General features: G+C 44.2%; 1 protein-coding gene across 2 annotated transcripts; it reads left to right on the top strand.

The window, feature by feature from the left end:
* Positions 1 to 1,471: 1,471 nt before the first annotated feature.
* RNF152 (ring finger protein 152) lies at positions 1,472 to 23,344 on the top strand. 2 transcript variants are annotated; one of them, XM_040432778.1, is made up of 2 exons: positions 1,472 to 1,651; positions 20,617 to 23,344. In XM_040432778.1, exon 2 carries the CDS (start codon positions 20,711 to 20,713, stop codon positions 21,320 to 21,322), a length of 612 nt encoding a protein of 203 aa, XP_040288712.1. In that variant the 5' UTR covers positions 1,472 to 1,651; positions 20,617 to 20,710; the 3' UTR covers positions 21,323 to 23,344. The 2 variants fall into 2 exon arrangements, with proteins under 2 accessions (XP_040288712.1, XP_040288713.1); XM_040432779.1 differs by lacking the exon at positions 1,472 to 1,651 and adding an exon at positions 2,054 to 2,173.
* Positions 23,345 to 25,592: the final 2,248 nt, after the last annotated feature.

Consider the following 25,592-nt stretch of genomic DNA (forward strand, 5'->3'; position numbering starts at 1 on the left):
GATTTGTTAAAAATCTTTGGGGGTCAGATAGCGGCGCAACTAACTTTGTGAGCTAAATTGTGAGCGTGGCATGGGCAGGGAACGGGGCGGGATGGCAGGCCTGTCTCATTCACCAATTTCTACGCCTGTTTTAGGCGCAGAAAAACATCTAAATATGAGACCGCTTAGAAGTTGTCTTACATTTAGAGCTGACGCTGGACATGCTGAAGTTATGGAGAGGCCTGCACCTCTTCATAGCTTCAGCGGATCCTTCGCCAGTTTAGGGCTTTATTAAGAACGGTGACTAAAACACTGGTATGAATATATGTGCCCCGTTGTTTGTGATGCTGTTCTACTTTACACCGGTTTGATAAATGACCCCGTTTGTAATGCTGTTTCCGTCCAGCATTTACAATGTATCTGCTCCATGAAGCCAAACTTCGCCTCCGCTGAAGTTGTGCGAGACTTCGGTGAATGACTTCAGTATTCCTATCTGCGGATTTCAAAACATTTTAAAATAAGAATCCAAAGTCAGCTTCGATACTGGCGGGCAGTGATGGCCAGTTCGCCGTGTTCGCCCGCGAACACATGCGAGCTGCCATCTTAACTCACAAGTCTGGCGATGCACAGGTAAGTCCTTACCTGTGCCTGTGCGCGAGCCGATCTAAAATGAAATGCGGTCACCGGGAGCAGGCAGTACCGAGAACAGCCTCCGGGGGCCTTCATCGGGCTGTTCTCGGAACTGCCTGCACCCGGAGACCGCATTTCAGACCGGCTCGCGTACAGGCACAAGTAAGGACTTACCTGTGCATCGCCGGACTTGTGAATTAAGATGGCAGCTCGCATGTGTTCGCGGGCGAACACGCAAACTGGCCATCACTGCTGGCGGGTACCTTTGTACCAAAGCTGACTTTGGATTCCTATTTTAAAATGTTTTGAAATCCACAGATAGGAATACTGAAGTCATTTACCAAGGTATCACACAACTTCGGACGAGAAGAAGTTTTCCTACACGGAGCTAATACATTGTAAATGCTGGACGGAAACAGCATTACAAACGAATAGGGTCATTTATCAAACTGGTGTAAAGTAGAACTGGCTTAGTTGCCTATAGTAACCAATCAGATTCCACCTTTCATTTTCCAAAGGAGCTGTGAAAAATGAAAGTTGGAATCTGATAGGTTGCTATGGGCAACTAAGCCAGTTCTACTTTACACCGGTTTGATAAATGACGCCAGAAGTTTTTTGACAAATCGACTTTGGATCTATGATCAGAAGCTGGATTCGCTCCACCCTAAATTGTGACTGACATTAGGAGAGCTGTCCAGACAATTACCACAATTCTTGCTGGTCCCTTTAACCAGGACCATATGGCACTGGTGGGGTGGTGCTTCACTCCAGACTAATTCCACTTGTTTGTTACTGGGCTATGAACACAGTGATCTTGCCAGTACTGCCTGGACTGGGCACACTGGATATTAGGGGCTGTGTGGGTGAGGGGAAGCTTGGAGCCACTACTTTCTATGAGTCTTCTGTAACAGGCAGAGACACAAGGAACTCCCCTTCCTTTCCCAGCTCAGCAGCGTGACGAGGAGGGAGCAGCCCAGACACAACATAACGCAGTGCTGGAGCTGTCAGCGCTGGGATTCCGGGGCAGTGTGTTCATCACCAGGTGAGTGGCTCATCCTCTGCAGGGTGCTGTGCTGGCACTGCCACTATGGACCCCTGTGTGCCCACGTCTCTGTGAGTTTGTCTCTATAGTGAGTGCATGTCTTTAGGGCATGCCCTGTGATTGAGGATGCCACTGCTGCATTGTCACGTATGGGCACAATGTTGCTGGACGTGCCCAGCTGTTGTGTTGCAGCAGGGATCCGCTGTAGCCTGTTGTCCTTAGGACATAGCAGAGCTGGGGCGACCGAATGCCACCCTGGTTGGTATCTTCGAAGCAATGCATTGAGTTTGCGAGAGGGATGTTGGGATTGGGTTGGCTGCCTGTCTGGCAGAACAAAGCCCTGAGCTTGTCCCCTCCTGCCTGCATAACACTGAGCACCAGCAGCTGAGAGCATTCTGCAGGAGAAGATCCAGGTAATGGTCACTGGGGAGCCTGGCATGGACAGCTAGACTCCCTGTGGGACACCCAGAGGCTTCTATCTGGAGCTAGAAACCAGGACTTGCCCCTGCATGTCTGTAGCAGGTAGGTGTACACATGGGGCTGGAGGTATAGCTCAAGGCACAGAGTCTTGCCTGATGTCATGCTGGAGGATTTTGGCAGGGAATGTGGACTATTGAATCCAGCGCTGTGCACATTTGTTATGTATTTTAGTTATATTTGTTGCTAGCATTGAGATTTTCTGCACATATTCCTTGGTGCATGTAACATTGCAAACCCGTAGGCATCTCAATCCCCATACGTGTTGTTGGCTATTACACGCGTCGTTATACTGTAGGCTGCCTATGATGTCAGCTCAGGGTGGACTACTTTCAGGTGGACTATAGAGTCTGCTTTATAATGCTATCCTATTGTTTCCAGTAATGCCTGTGGGTGGCAGTGACAATGTAACAGCTTAGCCGAGATGCCATACATACAATACAGATGTTTCTTAAAACCTGTGTAGACGGTGATGTAGACCAGGATAAACATCTCAATACTTAACCCTTTTTCTCCTTTGATTCTGCAGAGTTGAGTTCACATCTACGGATAGTTCTGGTGGCTCATTAAGCCCAGTTGCTTGATTGATTAAATAGATTTACTTTTTCATGGTTGGCTTGTCAGAAAGGATGGCAAATGTGCAAATAATTTGCTAAATCAGCTGCATTGGCATTCAAATGCAGCGTAAACCCCTACAGCAGGCCATTGTGAGAACATATATAAGATAGTAAGGAGCTACGAGATGAACCCAGTTACAGGACAGACAGTAACATTTAGTCTTTCCTATGTCGCCATACAGCTATGTAATGTATTTTACACATTCACATGGTTCTTTTTATTTTTTATTTTTTTTTGAGAATTGTTCACAGGTAGTTTTTCACCCGGCTACTCCATATTTGATATGTTTTTCATACTGACTTTTTTTTTTCAGACTGCAAAGCTGGGGAGAATGACCATATGCCAATACTGATTATTAAAATATGTCTAAAAGGAAGCACAGAGGTGTATCTGTACAGGTTTAGTTTTTGTGTCAGATGGATATTTGGTGCTGTGGGCATTGGTCTGTTGGCATTTCAGTATTGCCCTGGTGGTACTTGAGCAGAATCCATGTCTAGGGCAGGAGGTCAACATTAAAGGGCATGTATGTGCAAGAGACCCCAGACCAGTTAGTGATCAGACAGAGCGGCCATGAACTGATTTACCTGATCATAGAGATCATTTCCTGATCTAATCACCCTACTGTCTCAATAATCCAGTACAGTGGAGGAAGAGGAAGCTGAACATGGTCAGCAGGTCACATTCAGCTTTCTGTCATAGGTGGATAACACAGGAACCTAGAGAGAAGTAACCCACCGGGAACTAGGTAGAAATTATCTCCTGCACTTTCTAGGACCATGAGAATATTGACAGTGAACCTTTAAGGCTACTTTCACACTCGCGTTTGGTGCGGATCCGTCATGGATCTGCACAGACGGATCCGTTCAGATGATACAACCCTCTGCATCCGTTCACAACGTTTGTATTATCTTTAACATTGCCAAAACGGAAGTCGAAAGTCAATGGAGGACGGATCCGTTTTGTATTGTGTCCTAGAAAACGGATCCGTCCCCATTGACTTACATTGTGTGTGTGTCAGAACGGATGCGTTTGGCTTAGTTTCGTCAGACGGACACCAAAACGCTGCAGGCAGCATTTTGGTGTCCGCCTCCAAAGCGGAATGGAGACGGAACGGAGGCAAACTGATGGATTCTGAGCGGATCCTTTTCCATTCAGAATGCATTAGGGCAAAACTGATCCGTTTTGGACCGCTTGTGAGAGCCCTGAACGGATCTCACAAACGGAATGCCAAAAACGGCAGTGTGAAAGTAGCCTTACCCTCCAGGGGCCATCCAAGACCACCAGTGTTTTGATTTAACCTTTGAACCACCCTTAAATGTCAGAAAAGACAAGGTATGGACATATAAGATGTTTTAGTAGTCATCAGGTGGCATAATGACCCTTAATAATGTGTGTCCTACTTTTGGTTCCTATTACCCCACAGGCTTATTAACTTGGCACTGCCCCTGACTATGGAAAGAGGTGTTGGCTGCAAGGCCTCACAACCCTTTTACTATTTGTGTACGGAGGTAGGGGTGAAGGGCCTATACCATTAGGGTTCCCAGGAAACTGCCAATGTGGGCCAGTGAAGACAGTGACTAGGGGCCCATTTACAGGGGCCAATACAAAAGGCGATGATTGGGAATGAACCATTCATTCCTTGACCGTTGCTCACTTCTGTGACCTGCATTTACATACAGAAGTCATCTCTCCTCATTGGGATGTATGATTGTTACTGCGGTTATTCATCCCCATACACTATCATTGTGTTACCTGCCAAATGAATGTTTTACTTGTTTGTTGGGTGATTGGTGGCACTTTTACAAGGGCAAATTACAATTGTTGCTGATAATTGGTCCTATAATCTGCCCGTGTAAATGGGCCCTAAGGCACAACTGTAGATTCCTCTATCTGAGATGACCTCTGAGTACCGTATTTTCCGGCGTATAAGACGACTTTCTAACACTAGAAATTATTTTCAAAAGTCGGGGCTCGTCTTATACGCCGGGTATAGTCTAGCCCCCAGGCGTTCCCATGGTGACGGGGAAGTTTGCATGGGGGTTAGAATATACAGGGCCCCGCAGTGCAGGCGGCGCTAACTCACTGACGTCACGCGCCTGCTCCTCCCACTAGGCGGCGCAGGCGGGTGACGGCAGTGAGTGAGCACTGCCGCCCGCACTGCCTGTTATCGGAGCTGAGTGTAAGGTAGTAAAGAGATGAGCGCTGATTTAAACTTAAAGTTACTGCAGGATACAGATTACAGTTTATAAATGTATACTCCTGTGAGCAGCAGGGAGGGGGATCTGTGGATGGCACTGTTATAGGGAGGGGGATCTGTGGATGGCACTGTTAAAGGGAGGGGGATCTATGAATGACACTGTCATGGGGTGGATCTGTGAATGACACATATAGCAGAAGATGCTATATAGTGTCATCCACAGATCCCCCTCCCCATGACAGTGCCATCCACTGATCCCCCTCCCATAACAGTGCCATCCACTGATCCCCCTCCCCATAACATTGCCATCCACTGATCCCCCTCCCCATAACAGTGCCATCCACTGATCCCCCTCCCCATAACAGTGCCATCCACTGATCCCCCTCCCCATGACAGTGCCATCCACTGATCCCCCTCCCCATGACAGTGCCATCCACTGATCCCCCTCCCCATGACAGTGCCATCCACTGATCCCCCTCCCCATGACAGTGCCATCCACTGATCCCCCTCCCCATGACAGTGCCATCCACTGATCCCCCTCCCCATGACAGTGCCATCCACTGATCCCCCTCCCATGACAGTGCCATCCACTGATCCCCCTCCCCATGACAGTGCCATCCACTGATCCCCCTCCCCATGACAGTGCCATCCACTGATCCCCCTCCCCATGACAGTGCCATCCACTGATCCCCCTCCCCATGACAGTGCCATCCACTGATCCCCCTCCCCATGACAGTGCCATCCACTGATCCCCCTCCCCATGACAGTGCCATCCACTGATCCCCCTCCCCATGACAGTGCCAACCACTGATCCCCCTCCCCATGACAGTGCCATCCACTGATCCCCCTCCCCATGACAGTGCCATCCACTGATCCCCCTCCCCATGACAGTGCCATCCACTGATCCCCCTCCCCATGACAGTGCCATCCACTGATCCCCCTCCCCATGACAGTGCCATCCACTGATCCCCCTCCCATAACAGTGCCATCCACTGATCCCCCTCCCCATAACATTGCCATCCACTGATCCCCCTCCCCATAACAGTGCCATCCACTGATCCCCCTCCCCATAACAGTGCCATCCACTGATCCCCCTCCCCATGACAGTGCCATCCACTGATCCCCCTCCCCATGACAGTGCCATCCACTGATCCCCCTCCCCATGACAGTGCCATCCACTGATCCCCCTCCCCATGACAGTGCCATCCACTGATCCCCCTCCCCATGACAGTGCCATCCACTGATCCCCCTCCCCATGACAGTGCCATCCACTGATCCCCCTCCCATGACAGTGCCATCCACTGATCCCCCTCCCCATGACAGTGCCATCCACTGATCCCCCTCCCCATGACAGTGCCATCCACTGATCCCCCTCCCCATGACAGTGCCATCCACTGATCCCCCTCCCCATGACAGTGCCATCCACTGATCCCCCTCCCCATGACAGTGCCATCCACTGATCCCCCTCCCCATGACAGTGCCATCCACTGATCCCCCTCCCCATGACAGTGCCAACCACTGATCCCCCTCCCCATGACAGTGCCATCCACTGATCCCCCTCCCCATGACAGTGCCATCCACTGATCCCCCTCCCCATAACAGTGCCATCCACAGATTCCCCCCCCCAATAACAGTGCCATCCACAGATCCCTTCCATAACAGTGCCATCCACAGATCCCCTCCATAACAGTGCCATCCACCGATCCCCCATGGCAATGGACCTACCATCTTTTCCCAGCCCCTAGTAGTTCCTATGTGGGAAACTGGGGATGTGAAAAGAAAAAGATAGGTTACCATGGCAGCCAGGACGCTATTGAAGCCCTGGCTGCCATGGTCAGTTCCTAAGACTGAAGAAGATAGTCTTGGAGACAGGGAGGGCTGGGCAGGCAGGGGTAGTCTTATACGGTGAGTATAGCCCAAAGCCTATATTTTTAATGGAAAAGTTGGGAGTCTTCTTATGCGCCCAGTCGTCTTATACACGGGAAAATACGGTAGATAATTTTCTGTCTAGTCTTAACTCCTTAAGGACACAGCCATATTTCACCTTAAGGACCAGGCCAAATCTGACCAGTATCACTTTAAAGAGGACCTTTCACTACAATAAAAAATCTAAACTAAGTATACAGACATGGAGAGCGGCGCCCAGGGATCTCCCTGCACTTACTATTATCCCTGGGCGCCGCTCCGTTCTCCCGGTATAGGCTCTGGTATCTTCATATGTTTGGGTGGAGCCTGCCGGCGTCTCCTTCTCCCAGGCTGTAGCGCTGGCCAATCGTAGCGCTCAGCTCATAGCCTGAGAGTTTTGTTTTTTTTCTCTCAGGCTATGAGCTGAGCGCTGCGATTGGCCAGCGCTACAGCCTGGGAGAAGGAGACGCCGGCAGGCTCCACCCAGTTGAGCCAAACATATGAAGATACCGGAGCCTATACCGGGAGAACGGAGCGGCACCCAGAGATAATAGTAAGTGCAGGGAGATCCCTGGGCGCCGCTCTCCATGTCTGTATACTTAGTTTACATTTTTTATTTTAGTGAAAGGTCCTCTTTAAGTGGTGATAACTTTAAAACGCTTTGACTTATCCAGGCCATTCTGAGATTGTTTTTTCATCACATATTGTACTTCATGACACTGGTAAAATGAAGTAAAAAAAAATAATCTTTTTTATTTATAAAAAAAAAATACCAAATTTACCAGAATTTTGGAAAAAATATAAAATTTCCAAGTTTCAATTTATCTACTTCTATAATACATAGTAATACCTCCAAAAATAGTTATAACTTTACATTCCCCATGTGTCTACTTCATGTTTGGATCATTTGGGAAATGACATTTTAGTTTTTGGGGACGTTACAAGGCTTAGAAGTTTAGAAGCAAATCTTGAAATTTTTCAGAAATTTTCAAAAACCCAATTTTTAGGGACCAGTTTAGGTCTGAATTCACTTTGTGCGGCTTACATAATAGAAACCACCCAAAAATGACCCTATTCTAGAAACTACACCCCTCAAGATATTCAAAACTGATTTTACAAACGTCATTAACCCTTTAGGTGTTCCACAAGAGTTAATGGCAAATGGAGATAAAATTTCAGAATTTAGATTTTTTTGGGCAAATTTTCCATTTTAATTTTTTCCAGTAACAAAGCAAGGGTTTACAGCCAAACAAAATGCTATATTTATTGCCCCGATTCTGTAGTTTGCAGAAACGCCGTAAACTACTGTTCGAGCACACAGTAGGGCGTAGAGGGAAAGGTGCGCCGTATGGTTTTTGGAAGGCAGATTTTGCTAGACTGGTTTATTTACACCATGTCCCATTTGAAGCCCCCCTGATGCACCCCTAGAGTAGAAACTCCATAAAAGTGACCCCATCTAAGAAACTACACCCCTCAAGGTATTCAAAACAGATTTTCAAACTTTGTTAACCCTTTAGGTGTTGCACAAGAGTTATTTGCAAATGGAGATTACATTTGAGAATTTTAATTTTTTTGCAAATTTTCCATTTTAATCCATTTTTTCCAGTAACAAAGCAAGGGTTAACAGCCAAACAAAATGCTATATTGCCCCGATTCTGTAGTTTGCAGAAACACCCCATATGTGGCCGTAAACTACTGGTTTTTGGAAGGCAGATTTTGCTGGACTGGTTTATTTACACCATGTCCCATTTGAAGCCCCCCTGTTGCACCCCTAGAGTAGAAACTCCATAAAAGTGACCCCATTTTGGAAACTACGAGATAAGGTGGCAGTTTTGTTGGGACTATTTTTAGGGTACATATGATTTTTGGTTGCTCTATATTACATTTTTGTGAGGCAAGGTTACCAAAAATAGAAATTCTGAAATTTCATCTCCATTTGCCATAAACTGTTGAGGAACACCTAAAGGGTTAATAAAGTTTGTAAAATCAGTTTTGAATACCTTGAGGGTTGTAGTTTCTTAGATGTGGTCGCTTTTATGGAGTTTCTACTCTAGGGGTGCATTAGGGGGGCTTCAAATGGGACATGGTACCTAAAGAAAAAGGCCATTAAAATCTGCCTTCCAGAAACGATACGGCGTTCCTTTCCTTCTGCGCCCGCCCTTGGTCATACAGCAGTTTACGACCACATATGGGGTGTTTCTGTAAACTGCAGAATCAGGGTAATAAATATTACGTTTTGTTTGGCTGTTAACCCTTGCTTTGTTACTGGGAAAAAAACGGATTAAAATAGAAAATTTGCCAAAAAATTGCTGTTTTGGCAGAGTTTTTTTATTTAATTTTTTTGACCGTATTCATCTGAGCGGTTAGGTCATGCTGTATTTTTTTAGAGAAGATTCTTATGGACGTGGCGATACCTAATATGTCTTTTTTTAATTTATTTATGTTTTACACTATATTATCTTTTTATAAACAAATTTTTTTTTTAGTATCTCCATAGTCTAAGAGTCATTTTTATTTTATTTTTTAGCTGATTATCTTAGGTAGGAGTTCATTTTTTGAGGGATGAGAGGACGGTTTTATTGGCACTATTTTGGGGGGCATATGACTTTTTGATCGCTTGCTATTACAATTTTTGTGATGTAAGGTGACAAAAAAATACCATTTTTTTTGCACCGTTTTTATTTTATTTTTTTGACCGTGTTCATCTGAGGGGTTAGGTCATGGGGTATTTTTATAGAGCATATTCTTACGTACGCCTGCGATACCTAATATGTCAACTTTTTTATTTATTTAAGTTTTACTAAATAATATTTTAGAATTTTTTATTTTTTTCATTTTAGTGTCTCAAGTCTGAGAACCATAGTTTTTTATCCGATTGTCAGTGGCTAAATTGGGATATAAAGTTAGTACTCCATGGAAGTGTGATACTCCCTGAAGCAACCGTCAATGCAGAGGCCCGGATGATCGGGGCACGTGTCACACTGAGTAGTGGTGTCCTTCCGTATCCCCCTCCTGTGACACACTCTGCACTTTTTTGGGTCCGTCCCTTCCTTCCAGTATGGGGGACCACACCTGGAAAGTGTTGGCCAGGGACGATCCGGGCGCCTCCAGTTCCTGAGGTACTCCGGCCTGCTCTTTCCCGGTCAGAAAAGATCAGGGCCTTGAGGACTGCCTCATAGAACTCAAGGAATGTCCCTGTGTTGCCAGCGCTCCGGGACAGCACAAAAGAGTTGTACAAGGCAACCTGTACCAAGTAGACCGCAACTTTTTTGTACCATGCCCGGGTTTTGCGCATGGCATTATATGGCTTGAGGACTTGATCAGAGAGATCAGCTCCTCCTATATACCGATTGTAGTTGACGATACAATCGGGCTTGAGGACCGTTGCCGCAGTACCTCGCACAGGGACAGCGGTGATGTCGTTACCATAAATTGTGGACAGTACAAGGACATCCCTCTTGTCCTTATATCTGACCAGCAACAGGTTTCCACTGGTAAGGGCACGGGTCGCACCCCTGGGGATAGGTACCTGGAGGGGGTGGGTAGGGAGGCCGCGTTGATTTTTCCACACGGTCCCACAAGCGGACGTCGATCTGGCGGCGAGGGACTGGAACAAGGGGATACTAGTATAAAAGTTATCCACGTACAGGTGGTAACCCTTATCTAGCAGTGGGTGCATAAGGTTCCACACAAGTTTCCCGCTAACACCCAGAGTGGGGGGACATTCTGGGGGTTGAATATGGGAATCTTGCCCCTCGTACACTCTCACAAAGTTTGTACAGCTTCACGCCATACCTCGCCTGCTTAGAGGGAACATACTGGCGGAAAAGGAGTCTCCCCTTTAAAGCAATGAGAAACTCATCAACCGCGACCTCCCTTCCAGGTACATAGGCCTGTACAAATTTGGCCCCAAAGTGATCGATGACCGGCCTGATTTTGTACAGGCTGTCATAGGCAGGATCACCTTGGGGGGGACATGCTGCATTATCTGAATAATGCAGGCATTTCCGGATGGCCTCAAACCGGAAGTGTGTCATGGCCGTACTGTAAAGTGGGGTCTGGTAGAGGACGTCCCCACTCCAGTAATGCCTGACACTAGGTTTCTTGACTAGGCCCATGTGCAGCACGAGGCATCAAAATGTCCTCATCTCGGCTGCACTGACCGGAGTCCAGCCACCGGGCCTAGCCAAAAAGAAGCCCGAGTGTTAAGCAACAAACTGTTGGGCGTACAAGTTTGTTTGCTCCACCATTAGATTTACAAAGTGGTCACTGAAAAAAAGACTAAAGTAGTCCTATTCAGTGAAGCCCACTGCGGAAATCTGGATTCCTGGTTGGCCTACAAAATCAGGAATCACAGGCTCAAAACCAGAGACCCGAATAACCCCGAAACTCAGCAAACCGCAGGTCTGAATTGACCTGCGGTTTGCTGCGATCGCCTACACAAGGGGGGGGGGGTGTCAGCGCATTGCCCCAGTGCATTGCCCCAGCGCATTGTCCCCAGGTGCCTGCAGGCATCGGGTTCCAATCACCGCCCGAGCGGCGGTGATCGGAAATACATAGGACGTACCGGTACGCCCTGTTTCCTTAAGTACCGGGACATCAGGGCGTACCTGTAAGTCCGGAACAGGTTAAAGAGGACCTGTCGCCTCTCCTGATGTGTGTTTAGTAACTACTTGCATTCCCCATGTAATAACAATTATTGAGCATCAATTCTTATGACTCTGTTATGCCATTCCTTCTACAATTTTATGAATTGACTGCCAGTGCAGTATTAAATAAAGGTGCAACTGAGCGTTACCACTTGGGGGTGTGTCCCTGCACAATCTGCCACTACCCAATCAGTGCTGCCACTGTCAGACTGTGCATGGACACACTCCCAACGGGTAACATTCAGGTGAACCTTTATTGATGACTGATGGAATTCCATTCATAAACTTCTAGCAGGAATAAAAGAGGAAGTTCGCAGCATAGAGTCATGAGAATAGATGCTCCAGAATTATTATTACATGGTTAGTGGTTACTAAAACAAGCTAGTTAAAAGAGGTGACCAGTCATCCTTAAGTGAACTGCCAACAGGGCTGGAGTAGCCCACCAGAGTACCATAGGATCCTCTGGTAGGCCCAAGCTCTGACACAATCACAGGCCCATTATAAAATAGGGCCCCTGAGGTCTAGCAGGGGATATTTGGAGCTAACATTGGAACCTATAACTACCAGGTATCCTATTAAACTGTATTGATAATATGTCCTAACTGTGCAATGCTAGATTATTAGAGCTATGCATGTATACCTGAGTTACTCTGTCAATGATTGGCAAAAGATCTGTAATTACAGTACCATATAACAGCTTTCATTAATGTCCCTTGTAGTGTTGTCACGATAGCAAAATTTAGATTAGATTTCGATACCATAAAAAAGTATTGCGATACTCAATACCACGCGAAAAAAAATAAAACACCAAAAAAGCCCCGTGCATTCCGCATTTTATGGAGGGTCCGACCCATAATCGAACAAGTCCTACAAGGTGACAAAAAAAATGGCGAATCTCGCAGTTTTTATTTATTTATTTTCTGTTATGGCGTTCACCGCATAGGAGATTTTTTTTCAAATATTTCAATAGTTTGGACTTTTCGGACATGGCGATATGTGATATGTTTATTTATTTATTGTTTATATATTTCATATGTAAAATTGGGAAATGGGTGATTTATACGTTTAATATTTTGGTGTTTGTTTTTTTTTTTTTTTTACTTTTTATTAAATAAATATTTCCCCCATTAGGGGCTAGAACCTGGGATCTTTTAATACCTTGTCCTATTCACCCATAACTTCACTGCCGGGGCTCCAATCAGAACTGTCACTGCACCACCAATGAAGAGGGCGGAGGGGACTCTGTGGCCACTGCCACCAATGATTATAATACTGGGAGGGGGGGCGCACTGCGCCACCAATGTTTTTTTAATGGTGGGGGGAGGGCGCACTGCACCACCAATGTTTTTAATACTGGGGGGGGGGGACACACTGCTCCACCAATGAATATAATTAACGTCTAATACAGATACAGGAAGCGGGTGCCGGCTATGTGATTCTGCCGCTGGCACCCGCCTCCTGTATCTGTGCTGTGCTGGCGAGAGAATCACATAGTCGGCAACCGAACTCTGACAGGGAGCTGAAGTTAGAGGGGTTAATTGCCGCTGATTGCAGATACCTGTCATAGAGGTCAGGTGCCTGCTATGTAATTCTGTCGACAGCACCCGCCTACTGTATCTGTATTAAACTTAAATTTTCTTCATTGGTGGCGCAGTGGCCACAGTCCATCCCCTCTCATTAGTGGCAGAAACTGCTTCCTTCTCCCCTGTGCTGCTGAGGGAACATGGCGCGCACACTAAGAGCAGCGCGTGCCATGTTCTGTGATACTTGGCTGCGCAGTAGTGCAGTCTAGTATCGGTAAAAGGCAAATCCCAGTATCAAATTGATACCGGTACAAAAGTATCGATTGGGTATTGATAATTCGATACCCAGTGCAACCCAAGTCCCTTGTCCCTTTCCACTGGTCCCTAAAAGACCATTGCTAGGGCTTTAGTGTAAACAGAAGACAGGGGGCGGTCCTCCACACTGCATGCCTGCATTAGGCTTCAGAGTGAGGAGGCGTGTCTCTCAGTAATCCAATCTGATTGGCTGGCAGAGAGCTGCTGGTTAATGCAAGTTTGTATGTGAAGTGAGGGAAGGCTGTTTTGGCCTCAGAGAACTGGCAGAGGAGCCATCTTGAGAAGATCCTCATATTGTAGGGTTCAAAACAGCCGTAACTAAGGGGAAAAGCTCAAGGAAAACAGTGGTATGTGAAGAAATTTGTACTTGCCTGGTCGTCAAGTTGGGTAAAGAGAGATTAATATATTATTCCCTGTTTGTCCAATGGAAATAACTGTAATCTTCTGTAAACAGATAATCCAGAAGGATTTAATTCCAGGGTTCTAATGGTTTACCTACCATGGAACCTACCATGGAAACTAATACAAACAAGCAGTGGAAATCATGTAGAGAATCAGACCAGGAAGTCTTATTTGCCGTTGGTGTAAATTTCCTTGGGCAAACCAGAGGAAATGATTCACTGGGCCCGTCCTCTGTTTATACTGGACATATGCATTTTCACATTTAAAGTGTAACTGTCATGTTTTCATTAAAAAAATCCAAAAATAGCATATGTTATTGCTGCTGCAGCATAAAGCAATCTTTAGCTTCTTCACATACCACTGTTTTCCTTGAGCTTTTATCTGTTTACAGAAGATTACAGTTATTTCCATTGGACAAACAGGGAATAATATATTAATCTCTCTTTACCCAACTTGACGACCAGGCAATTACAAATTCCCTTCACCCTTGGGCCAATAGATTGCAAAGTCCCCATCTCTACCACCTGGGATTACCATGGTAAAAGATCATGTGACGTACCATGTGATGACCGGAGTGACGTCATCAAAGGTCCTGTAACTGTATTTAATGCTCACCATAGGTCCTTCAACAAAGGAGACAGAAGGAGATGCCGGGCTACGCGAGCAAGTGGATTAAGGTGAGTTAAATTATTTTTTATTTTTTTTAACCCATCCAGCGCTATTTTACTATGCATTCTGTATTCAGAATGCTATTATTTTCCCTTATAACCATGTTATAAGGGAAAATAATAATGATCGGGTCTCCATCCCGATCGTCTCCTAGCAACGGTGCGTGAAAATCGCACCGCATCCGCACCTGCTTGCGGATGCTTGCGATTTTCACGCAACCCCATTCTCTTCTATGGGGCCTGCGTTGCGTGAAAAACGCAGAATATAGAGCATGCTGCGATTTTCACGCAACGCATAAGTGATGCGTGAAAATCACCGCTCATCTGAACAGCCCCATAGAAATGAATGGGTCGGTATTCAGTGCGGGTGCAATGCGTTCACCTCACGCATCACATCCGCGCGGAATACTCGCCCGTGTGAAAGGGGCCTAAAAGAGATTGGGACTTTGATTGGTCTATTCACCTTGAAGATGCTCATTCTAAGGGTCCATTCACACGTCCGTATGTGTTTTGCGGATCTGCAAAACACGGACACCAGCAATGTGCGTTCCGCATTTTGTGGACCGCACATCGCCGACACCCTCATAGAAAATGCCTTTTCTTGTCCGCAATTGCAGACGAGAATAGGACATGTTCTATTTTTTGGCGGATCTGGTAGTGCGGATCCGCAAATGCGGACAGAACATTCTGGCCCTATTGAAAATGAATGGGTCCGCGCCTGTTCCAGCTCCTGGACAATAACTAACTATACCAGTGATTTCCAGCTACAAGACCCTGACGGTATCCCTGTTCCTCACATTCTGCAGAAACTAGCTAATATCATATGAGAGGTAAAAAGGACTAGAATATTGATTGTTGTATCCTCAGGATAGGTGATCAGTATCTGATCGGTGGGGGTCTGACTTTTGGCACCCCCGGCCCTAAGCTGTTGGAAGAGGCTACAGCCCTCTTGAGTGGTGAATCTACGTACAGTATATTTTAGGACATTGTTTAAATAGAAATTCTCTATATCTGGAGCTCCCTTTATAATCTGGAGTGATCTGATGATTCTGCAAGGGAAGCCAAATCAATTTTTGCCTTGTCAGCGCTTAGGTTTGGCTTTACAGTACGTCTCTATGGTGTGTGGATGATGAATAGAGAAGCGAAGGAAGTATGCAGAGCTGGTGCAGAGGGAGATTAGAGCGTGTTCTGTCACTCCACCTACAAAGAGAAAGTTGTACTTTATGTTTAGTATTCATCTCTCCACTGTTTTACAGTGTAACTGCTTTGTTTTTTTAATGTACATGGCCAGTGAGTGTGTTAGTGTATTAGACTTGATTAGGGAACTATGTTAATGTTCATTAGAAAACTGTATGTAAAGTCTCCCCCTGTCTGGTTGCTAAGGAGAATCCATCTTCAGAAGGCTCCTGAAGGCTGAAGAGACTGGATAACTGTATAATGCAGAGGCTTCTCAGCCTGCCTCTGGTCTCCCTGCCCTAGCCTCTGCCTTTTTAGGCTACTTTCACACTGGCGTTTTGAATTCCGTTTGTGAGATCCGTTTCAGGGATTCTGAATGGATAAGGATCCGTTCAGAATGCATCAGTTTGGCTCCGTTCCGCCTATATTTCGCTCTGGATGCGGACAGCGTTTTGGTGTCCGCCTGGCGATGTGGAGCCATACGGATCCGTCCTGACTTACAATGTAAGTCAATGGGGACTGATCAGTTTTCACTGACACAATATGGTGCAGTTAAAAACTGATCCGTCCCCCATTGACTTTCAATGTATGTCAGGACGGATCCGGTTTGACTTAGACTTTAAAAAAAAAAAAATAATGCAAACGGATCCGTTCTGAACGGATACAAGCGTTTGCTTTATAGGTGCGGATCCGTCTGTGCAGATACCAGACTGATCTGCACCTAACGCAGGTGTGAAAGTATCCTAACTCAAGCCTTTCCTCCCTAAATGTCTAATAGAGTTTACTAAAATTGATGTGACCCTGCAGATAATCTGCTGCCTGCTCTCCCTTCTACTTTAATATCAGCATTTAACACTGCAGCCCCACCCCCCTCTGTGTTCTCATTGAGTCTCTTTAACTCTGGGAAGATAGTGAAAAGGGTGGGGTTCCAGTGTTTAGCTCTCCCAGTAAGTGTACCATGTTCCTGCATATATACAGTCAGCCCAGGGCCGGTGCAACCATATAGGCGAACTAGGCGTTCGCCTAGGGCGCCGGCCTGCTAGGGGCGCCCTGGTGCGCTCCCCCTGACTGGGGCTGCAGCCCTGGGCGAGCGGCTCTTGAGCCGCCCCCAGCGCGGTTGAGTTTCTGTGTGTGGGTAGGTGTATGTCTGTCAGTGAGTGAGTGTGTGTCTGTCAGTGAGTTTCTGTGTACATCATTCAGTGAGTGTCTGAGTGCATGTGTGTCTGTCAGTGAGTGAGTGAGTGACATGAGGGGGCGGCAAAATGGATCTTTGCCTAGGGCGTCAGCCTCATCCCTCTATCTTCACAGAGCTAAAGAGACACAGTGGGTAGATAGAGTGGTGTGGGGCCATTGTTTTGGTCCGCATCTGAGCCGCAGTTTTTGTGGCTCGGGTGCGGACCAATTCACTTCAATATGGCTGCAAAAGATGGGGACAGCACTCCGTGTGCTGTCCGCATCCTTTGCTCCGTTCGGCGGTCCGCAAACAAAATATAACCTGTCCCATTCTTGTCCGTTTTGCGGACAAGAATAGGCAGTTATATTAATGGCTGTCCGTGACGTTTTGCAAATTGTGGAATGCACACGGACGCCATCCGTGTTTTGCGGACCTCAAAACGCATAACTATTGTGTGCATGAGGCCTAAGCAGCAGCCCCAGTTCTCTCACTGTCTTCCCAGTACTAACCAGAGACAAACACCTGACTTTTGAGGGAAAGAAGGATTGAACAAGTTGAAATTTTAATTCCCAATCCTTTTATTTTGGCAGGAGATCAACGACTTTCTCCTCCACTGAATCAAGCATGCCTGTGTATGGGGGAGTTGGGAGGAATAGCTATCAGTCAAGACATAGGGCCCAGGGGAATTTATACAACTGCTATCCATTTAGCTGTGGTATTTAGAAATACTGCTTAAAGGGAATGTATCGCCTATTTTCTGAACCTGATTATGGGGGCAACCAACTTGGCTGTTGTCAACAGCATTTAGAGAAATGCTTTATAGCAGCCACATGGCCCAATAGACTGGACGGCACTCATTAATGTCTATTGGAGAGTTTTCCTGACATGCTCTGGGAGCTGTGTAGAGTTTGTTGTGCAGGCAGGGGGTGGATAAGCGGTGACCTCACCTATTGTAAATGGCCCATCCTGTGTTATATATTAGAAATGGTAGGATGAATGCTGAAGAGTGGTATGTACAGAAAAGGGATTGTGAGCTATTATTAGACTTAGCGGCCAGTCTAAAAAATGCAGGATTTTTGTAAAAAGTATAAATAAATCAACATGCAAAATTATAAATAACATCCACAAACATTCTTAAAAACTTACCATAAACCCACATTTAAATAATCTGTATAGTTCAATGACACATTCCCTTTGAAGTCTTCTAGAAACCCTAGTACTGCTGGACAAATTAGCATGTCTTCAAATATCTCTACGTTTAAGAATTTCCTGTAACATTCCAAGCATATTTAGTGGGTATATTTTTAGGGCTGCAGGCCTCCAGACCATTAATATGTATTCATTTGTGTTTTCATGCATGATCTTTGGATGTAAAAAGCTTGAAAATGTGGGTTATTATAAATTATTTTGGTTCACAGTAATGCTCCGATTTTTGTGATCCCGTAGAAAACTTCCTGCTAGATCTGAGGAAAGCAGATCTAAACAAATACATATTTGCCGTCGCTTGCATTCAATAGAGAGAGATTGAAAAGGCACTGGATTCAAAATGTATGTTAAAAAAGACAAATGTGGGATTTAGTTTATCCTTACATGGGAAGCCCTGTGCTTTCAGTTGAACTGTGTTTCTATAACGTTTGGAAAACTTTCAAGTATTACACTTCATTACACAGTTGGATTGTTCAACCCATGACTAGTTAGACCACACAAGTTGAAGTATAGTCCTCAAGATAAGTTGTCAGTATCAGACTCCCAGTATCCACACTGATCAGCTATTTGAAGCAGCTGTATCATTCAGGTAAGTGGCCCCATCTCTGTGTACACCATATGAGACTGATTTGCAGTGATTGACCGACCACCATGGCTCCTTCTAACTGATTCTAGCTGATTGTCAAGGTTCTGGGAGTCAAACCCCCAACAATCAGATATTGATGACCTATCCTGACGATACCTTTTGTCTTCATTGCCACACTAGCCTTTGAACATTTTGGAACTCCTGGATCTTGACTTTGACCTTGTCTCTGACTGCCGATTATATTTATGACATTACCTCCTGGTATTGACCCTGCCTGTTATTTGACTCTGTGATATATATCCTGTTTTGACTTTGACATTTTACCTTTAGTTTCTGTCTTTGCCAGCCATTATTTGTAACTCTTTTTGTTTATACCCCTTCGCTCAGTTAAGTTAGGGACCATCGACCAATTCGGGGCCATCATTTAGGAAGGATTGTCCAAGTAGGTAGGGATAGTGGCGTAGGTGAAAGAAGAAGGACGGCACTATTCCCTAACTAACATGACAGATGAAAGGAGCCCCACCAATCTAATAGTTAACTTTTAACAACTGGAATACCCCTTTAACTTTTGGACAATATAGAGGTACACAGGGCTATTGTTTTCTGTCTAATTCTGTAAGAAATATAATGGTGCACCCATTTTAGATGGCACATGTACTGTATATTCACCTAAGGCATTTTTCCTGGGGGAGAATACCTCTGTATATAAGGAGCGCAATGGAGCCTCCATAGCAGTGCACTGTGGACTAAGGAGCTGTACACAGGTACAGTACATGCTCCATGCACATGAATCTGCGTGCAGTTCCCTGACCCAACCCTTCGCTACCCTTTCCAAGGGTGTTTTATAGATTTCCTAAAATATACACCACTGTCAGATAATAGATGCTTTATGGTGGCTGTTTGATCATAAGTCAAAGTATAAGCAGTTATGTGCAACCTTTTTTGCCTCATGTTGATGATTGCTAAAATGTTAAAACCCCTTGTTAAAGAGGACCTTTCATTTGTTTACCTTGTAGAGCGGCCCCCACTGATGCTATGGGTGTATTTTATTTTATTTTTTTAACCCCCCCTCCATTCATCCGCTGTGGCCCCCCAATGATTTGGCGTGCTGTATTATGATGAGCATTAAACTCGCAATGAGCATTAAACTCGCAGCGGGGAGGAGAAGCGGTCTTCTGCTGTGGGCGTCTCCTTCTCCCTGGCTGTGAGCGCGATCCAATCAGAGCGGACCGCACACAGCCAGGGAGAAGGAGCGAGATTCCTTCTCCCTGACTGTGAGCGGTCCGCTCTGATTGGATCGCGCTCACAGCCAGGGAGAACGAGATGCCCACAGCAGAAGACTGCTTCTCCTCCCCGCTGCGAGTTTAATGCTCATTATAATACAGCGCGCCAAATCATTGGGGAGCCACAGCGGACGAACAGGGGGAGGGGGGGGGGGTTTGAAGAAATAAAAAACACCCATTGCATCAATGGGGGTTGCCCTACAAGGTAATACCATAATTAGCCTATGTCAAAACGGATGAAAGGTCCTCTTTAGGCCTATTGCACACGACCATATGGCTTTTTCAGTGTTTTGCGGTCCGTTTTTCACGGATCCGTTGTCCCGTTTTTTGTTTCCGTTGTTTTTCCGTATGGCATATACAGTATACAGTAATTACATAGATAAAATTGGGCTGGGCATAACATTTTCAATAGATGGTTCTGCAAAAAACGGAACGGAAACGGAAGACATACGGATGCATTTCTGTATGTGTTCCGTTTTTTTGCGGACCCATTGCCTTGAATGAAGCCACGGAACGTGATTTGCGGGCAATAATAGGACAGGTTCTATCTTTAAACGGAACAGAAATACGGAAACGGAATGCATACGGAGTACATTCCGTTTTTTTTGAGGAACCATTGAAATGAATGGTTCCGTATACGGACCGCAAAAAACGGCCAGTAAACGGGGGGAAAAAACGGTCGTGTGCAGGAGGCCTTAATGTGTATGGGGCAGTTTAACCTGTCATACGTTCTCTGCAAATAACTGAGCCTCAGTTTCTAATTGTTCTTTTTTTACCCTCTTACAGATATTTTTGACGTCTTGCATATTACCTGAAACGTATCTTCGTACAGAAAATAAGGCTAATAACCATTTGCCCGAATAATTAGGCCAGTTTCATCATGGAAACTCTGTCCCAGGATTCTCTCTTAGAATGTCAAATCTGTTTTAATTACTATAGTCCTCGAAGAAGACCCAAACTGCTTGATTGCAAACATACTTGCTGTTCAGTATGTCTACAGCAAATGAGGGCTAGTCAGAAAGACCTTAGATGCCCCTGGTGCCGAGGTGTGACAAGGCTACCCCCTGGATATTCTGTTTCACAATTGCCTGATGATCCAGATGTTGTTGCAGTTATCACAATCCCTCACACTTCAGAAAACACCCCTGTCTTTATTAAATTGCCAAGCAACGGATGTTACATGTGGCCTCTTCCTGTCACCAAAGAAAGAGCTTTGTTGCCTGGTGATATAGGCTGCAGATTACTACCAGGAAACCAGCAAAAACCAGTCACGGTAGTGACTATGCCTATGGAACAACAACCACTGCAAGGTGCAATGACACCAGATATTGGAGAGGAGGAACATGAGAGAAGAGGAGTTGTTAAAAGTTCTACCTGGTCTGGAGTTTGCACTGTCATATTAGTTGCATGTGTTTTGGTCTTCCTACTTGGAATTGTCCTTCATAACATGTCTTGCATTTCAAAGCGATTCACTGTGATCTCATGTGGCTGAAATTAATCCTGGGGATTTTCTATGTACATGTTTGGCAAAATATAGAAGCAGATGTACACAGCAGCCTTGTAAACATAAGAAATATCATCTGCCAAGGGGTGGGAACTTGACAGTGTCCTTCATTTTGGAAGACCTGTGAAAGTGTTGTTTGAACACCCTTCTACAGTGCGGTTAGAACTAATGAAGATTGCATGCGGTCATCATTCCTTCACGGGACTTATGTGGTACATTTGACTATAGGATAGTAAGATGACTTAATTCTAGCTCATTGTGCTATGGCCATATTCACCAGACTGTGACCAAGTGGTACTTTCCTTAGGAAACACATTTAGAATGACTATGAGATGAAAGAAGCTGGTTTTTAGGCAGAACAGTATTTTTTTGTTTTGCTATCAGACAGGTAGGACATTCTATGTTGCATCTTTAGAACTTCACCAACATGTATCTACATACATCTCAGGTCTTAGAATGACATGGCTCTTGTATGAAGATAGCTTTTTTCTCATTTGCTCTTTAAACTGATTGTCTCATATTATGTCCATCAATATCTTGTATATTTTAGGTGCCTACAATGCAGGTGAGACTGAATGTTATTTATCAATGTTGACTTTTGCAGATGTATGTCACAGAATTGTATCATGGTGATGCACGTAAAAAACATGGATGCAAAAATACCCACCACCTTGCAATAAAAAAGCCCTGTTACCATTATTGGTGCGTCACTGTACTAAAATAGACAACATTTTACATGGAATTAGGGGTTGACTGTAATTGCTACTTCTAGTTTCCTTCTTCCAGTTTCTACATTCCTCTTCCTAAATGCACCAACTGCAATATTTATTTTCTAGGTATGTCATGTCACATCCTTAGACCAGCAATATTTATGTGCCAAAACTACAGGTGCCATGGTTTCCGTATTTTAACATTGTGTACACTATTGAAAATTTGAGAAGAACTTTGATAGGTTCCAAGTCATGTAAATTGTTTGAGGGTGCAATAGAATAGTCTGCGTTAGAAAAAATATTATGTGACCACATAGGTTCCTTTAATCACAAATTCCAGATTTTTAGGTAGATATTCAATCTGACATCCCATAAATTTAGATTATCAGAAGTTCTATATTATTACATGAGCACGATGGACATACATTTTTTTTTTTTATGGATAACCGTGAGCATATAAAATGATGATCCGCCCCAAAATAAAATTATTTCAAATTAAACTTTTTTTTTAAATTCACCTCTCTTCTGATTGCGAGTCATGTTCAGGGTATACATTGCCATTGTGGATGATAGGTTATTTCTTTGACTTTTTAAGTTTAACATTTTATTGTGATGTTTTATGTTTAATTTTTATATTGCGGTTCATATATATCTATATATAGCAATGAAATCAATACAGTTTTAAAAGGATTTGTTTTTCTATATTTTACATTTTTTCACATAGACTATCTTTTTATATTTAATGAAGCTTATGATATCCAACATGTTCTGTTGCTTGGTCAGTGATATGTGGGTTTGCATATACAATTGCTATGTATGGATAATGTTATAAGAGATACAGTTAACCATTTGTTACAATAAAAGTTGCTAATGGTCCCATAGACATCATAAAGGTGAGATTTTTTTCTATTATTCTAATTCTTATTTTCCAAGTATACATTAAACCCAAATACATGAAACCTTCTCTGAGTGGATTTACTTTCGTATTATCTACATTTATTTCTTTTTGTTGCATTAGATATAAAGTAAAAAATGAATGGTACACAGTCTTACTACGTATGTACAGGCACAATGATTTACGGAAGACGAAGAACTGTTTATAATAAAAGGGGTTGCCCCAAAATGATAACCTCTTTAAATATGTCTTGCTAGGTCATATGGGTGTCATAGAGGCATGTCTCCTGGGTAGGACCCCCACTATTAGCCATTCTGAAGAGCTGCTCAAGAAGAGGGTATTTGCTCTGCAATGCCTGCATCAGTCACTGATGGAGAAATGTGTTGATTGTTCAAGATTTCCAATAGAGATGTTTTTTTGTGGAGTTCAGAAACTGATCATCACACATTTCATCTGAAAATGGAGCTGTCTTGAATCAATTCCTGGGAGGGGTTTTCTGGGAGGGTACGATTATTGACCTATCCATAGGATAGGTCATCAATGTCAGATTGTCTGGGTCCAGCTCCCGGCAGCTATAAGGATTAGTTGTTTTAAGGAGCTACTGTGGCTGGAACCAGGCACTGGAGCACCACAGCTGGTTACTGTAGCACTGCTCTCAGTTATAATGATGGTGGGCTGCGAACAGCATTTATGGATATGCTTTACAGCAGCCACAAAGGACCATTGACGCAGTAGACCGGAAATGTTCATTGGCATGTTTGAGAGAGTTTTCTAGGCATGTTTTGTCACCTGTGCAGAGGTCACTGTGGAGGGAAGGGGAGTATTATAAGCTATCTGAGCTACTAACAGCACTGATTTACAGTAGCCACATGAACTATAAACACAAAAGACAGGAGAAGTTCATTGATGTGCAGGGAGGGGGAGTAGATAATCTGTTGTGATCTATTGTGAATGTTCCTGTGTATAATATAGACGTTTTATTTATCATTGTACTCCTGCCTGTGAGGATAATGAGGTGACTGCTGAGTAGAGACCTCTATAGAAGAGGAAGTGTCTGCATATTATCAGTCGTAGTGGCCGGTATGAAAACTGCTGGATTGTATTTTATTTTATTTTTTAAATCTAGATGGTGACATATGGGAAAAAAATCCACCAAAAAACTCTGTTTAACATAAAAAAAACTTGATATAAACATCAAGCCTGTTTCTACACATTCCATTTAATCCTCTGTTGATAGATGTTATATGGGCAGTTTAAACACAATACTTCATTTCTTACTTGATAGAAAATATCTTGTTTAAAAATGCACATTTTAGCATAAATTTGTGTTTGAATAGTAAACCAAGCTCATTTATGAGTGCTATATTTTTAGCAAAATGTGGTTCTTGAAATATGTTAAGCATTTCCTAAGGCAGTACCAAGAGGAATCTTTTCAGTACTTGTAAACACTGTAAACAGAATTCTAAAAATTCTTAATTCCCAAGGGGTGATGGGGCGATATTGCAGTGTTGCAGAACATCACATTACTGGGAAATTGTAGCTCTCTCTTAGTTTAAGCTGCAGATACTTGGAAAAGTAAAAAGTTACGATTTATATGAAACGTATGTTTTCAAGTTTTCTAGCATTGTTTGAAATCTGTATAATGAACATTTTTGGACTGGTATTTGATAGGACCATTTAAAGTAGAAACCCCCTTTCCATGTGCCCGAGACTAGATGGGGGGGTCTTGACACTCTATTAGCCAGTGTGCAGAACTGCTTTAAAAATGTTCTCGATGAGTATGTCCAAAGTTTTTGATTTTATGTAATGCTTCAAAGGAATGACCAATTACTGGACATTTCCTTTTTTTATATTTCTTTTCATTGATAAAAGGTGACTGCAACATTAAGTTCATCGCTCAAGAGTCATATTCTGAACCAGAGCGTCCAGTCTGGAGTGTCTCCCAACTTCTGTTCACGCTGCCTATATGGCCTTTAATCCTAATAATCCATGATAGTTAGGAATGATCCATTGTTAAAGAGATCCCACAAATCCTGAGGGATCGCATGTACATATAAAGCTCTAGCACTTCAGGTGGTGCAGATGGAAACCACATTGTGCTGGTGAAAACAAAGCCTTAAGTATGAAAATACTAGAGCTTGGCTGTTTCTGTCAGCTCCATAGACCGTGAATGGAGTGCCGCTGAGATCTTTTATTCACTACTCTTACCAATGTTCCCATTTCCGCATCATGTTTCACCTGCTGATGGAATTTGGAAGAGCCAGCCATTTTCTGTCCTCTTATCTACATTTCACTGCGCCCTTTGCAAATAAAGAACCAGTGCTGGTGGGTGCAGGATGTTGATTCCCTCTCTTCCATTACACAGCTGCAGCTTTGGTTCTCCAAACTTAAAGGATGGATTTAGTCACTTTGTATGCCAGTCTCAGTCATTTGAAATCCTTTAAACCAGGGCACTCGCTGGGTCATAGGAGCTATCCCTATTTGTGAATAGAATCCTTTCTCTTTGGATCATGACTTGTTGGTTATGATTGGCTAATTTTACTTTATGCATCCACCATCAGGTTACTTGTATTTTTTTTTTGTAGACTATATCCAACCATATATCCTACAACATCTAGCAATATTCATCAACATTTCCAACAGTAGCAGACTT

The sequence above is a fragment of the Bufo bufo genome, chromosome 5, assembly GCF_905171765.1.
Source record: "Bufo bufo chromosome 5, aBufBuf1.1, whole genome shotgun sequence".
Taxonomy (NCBI): domain Eukaryota; kingdom Metazoa; phylum Chordata; class Amphibia; order Anura; family Bufonidae; genus Bufo; species Bufo bufo.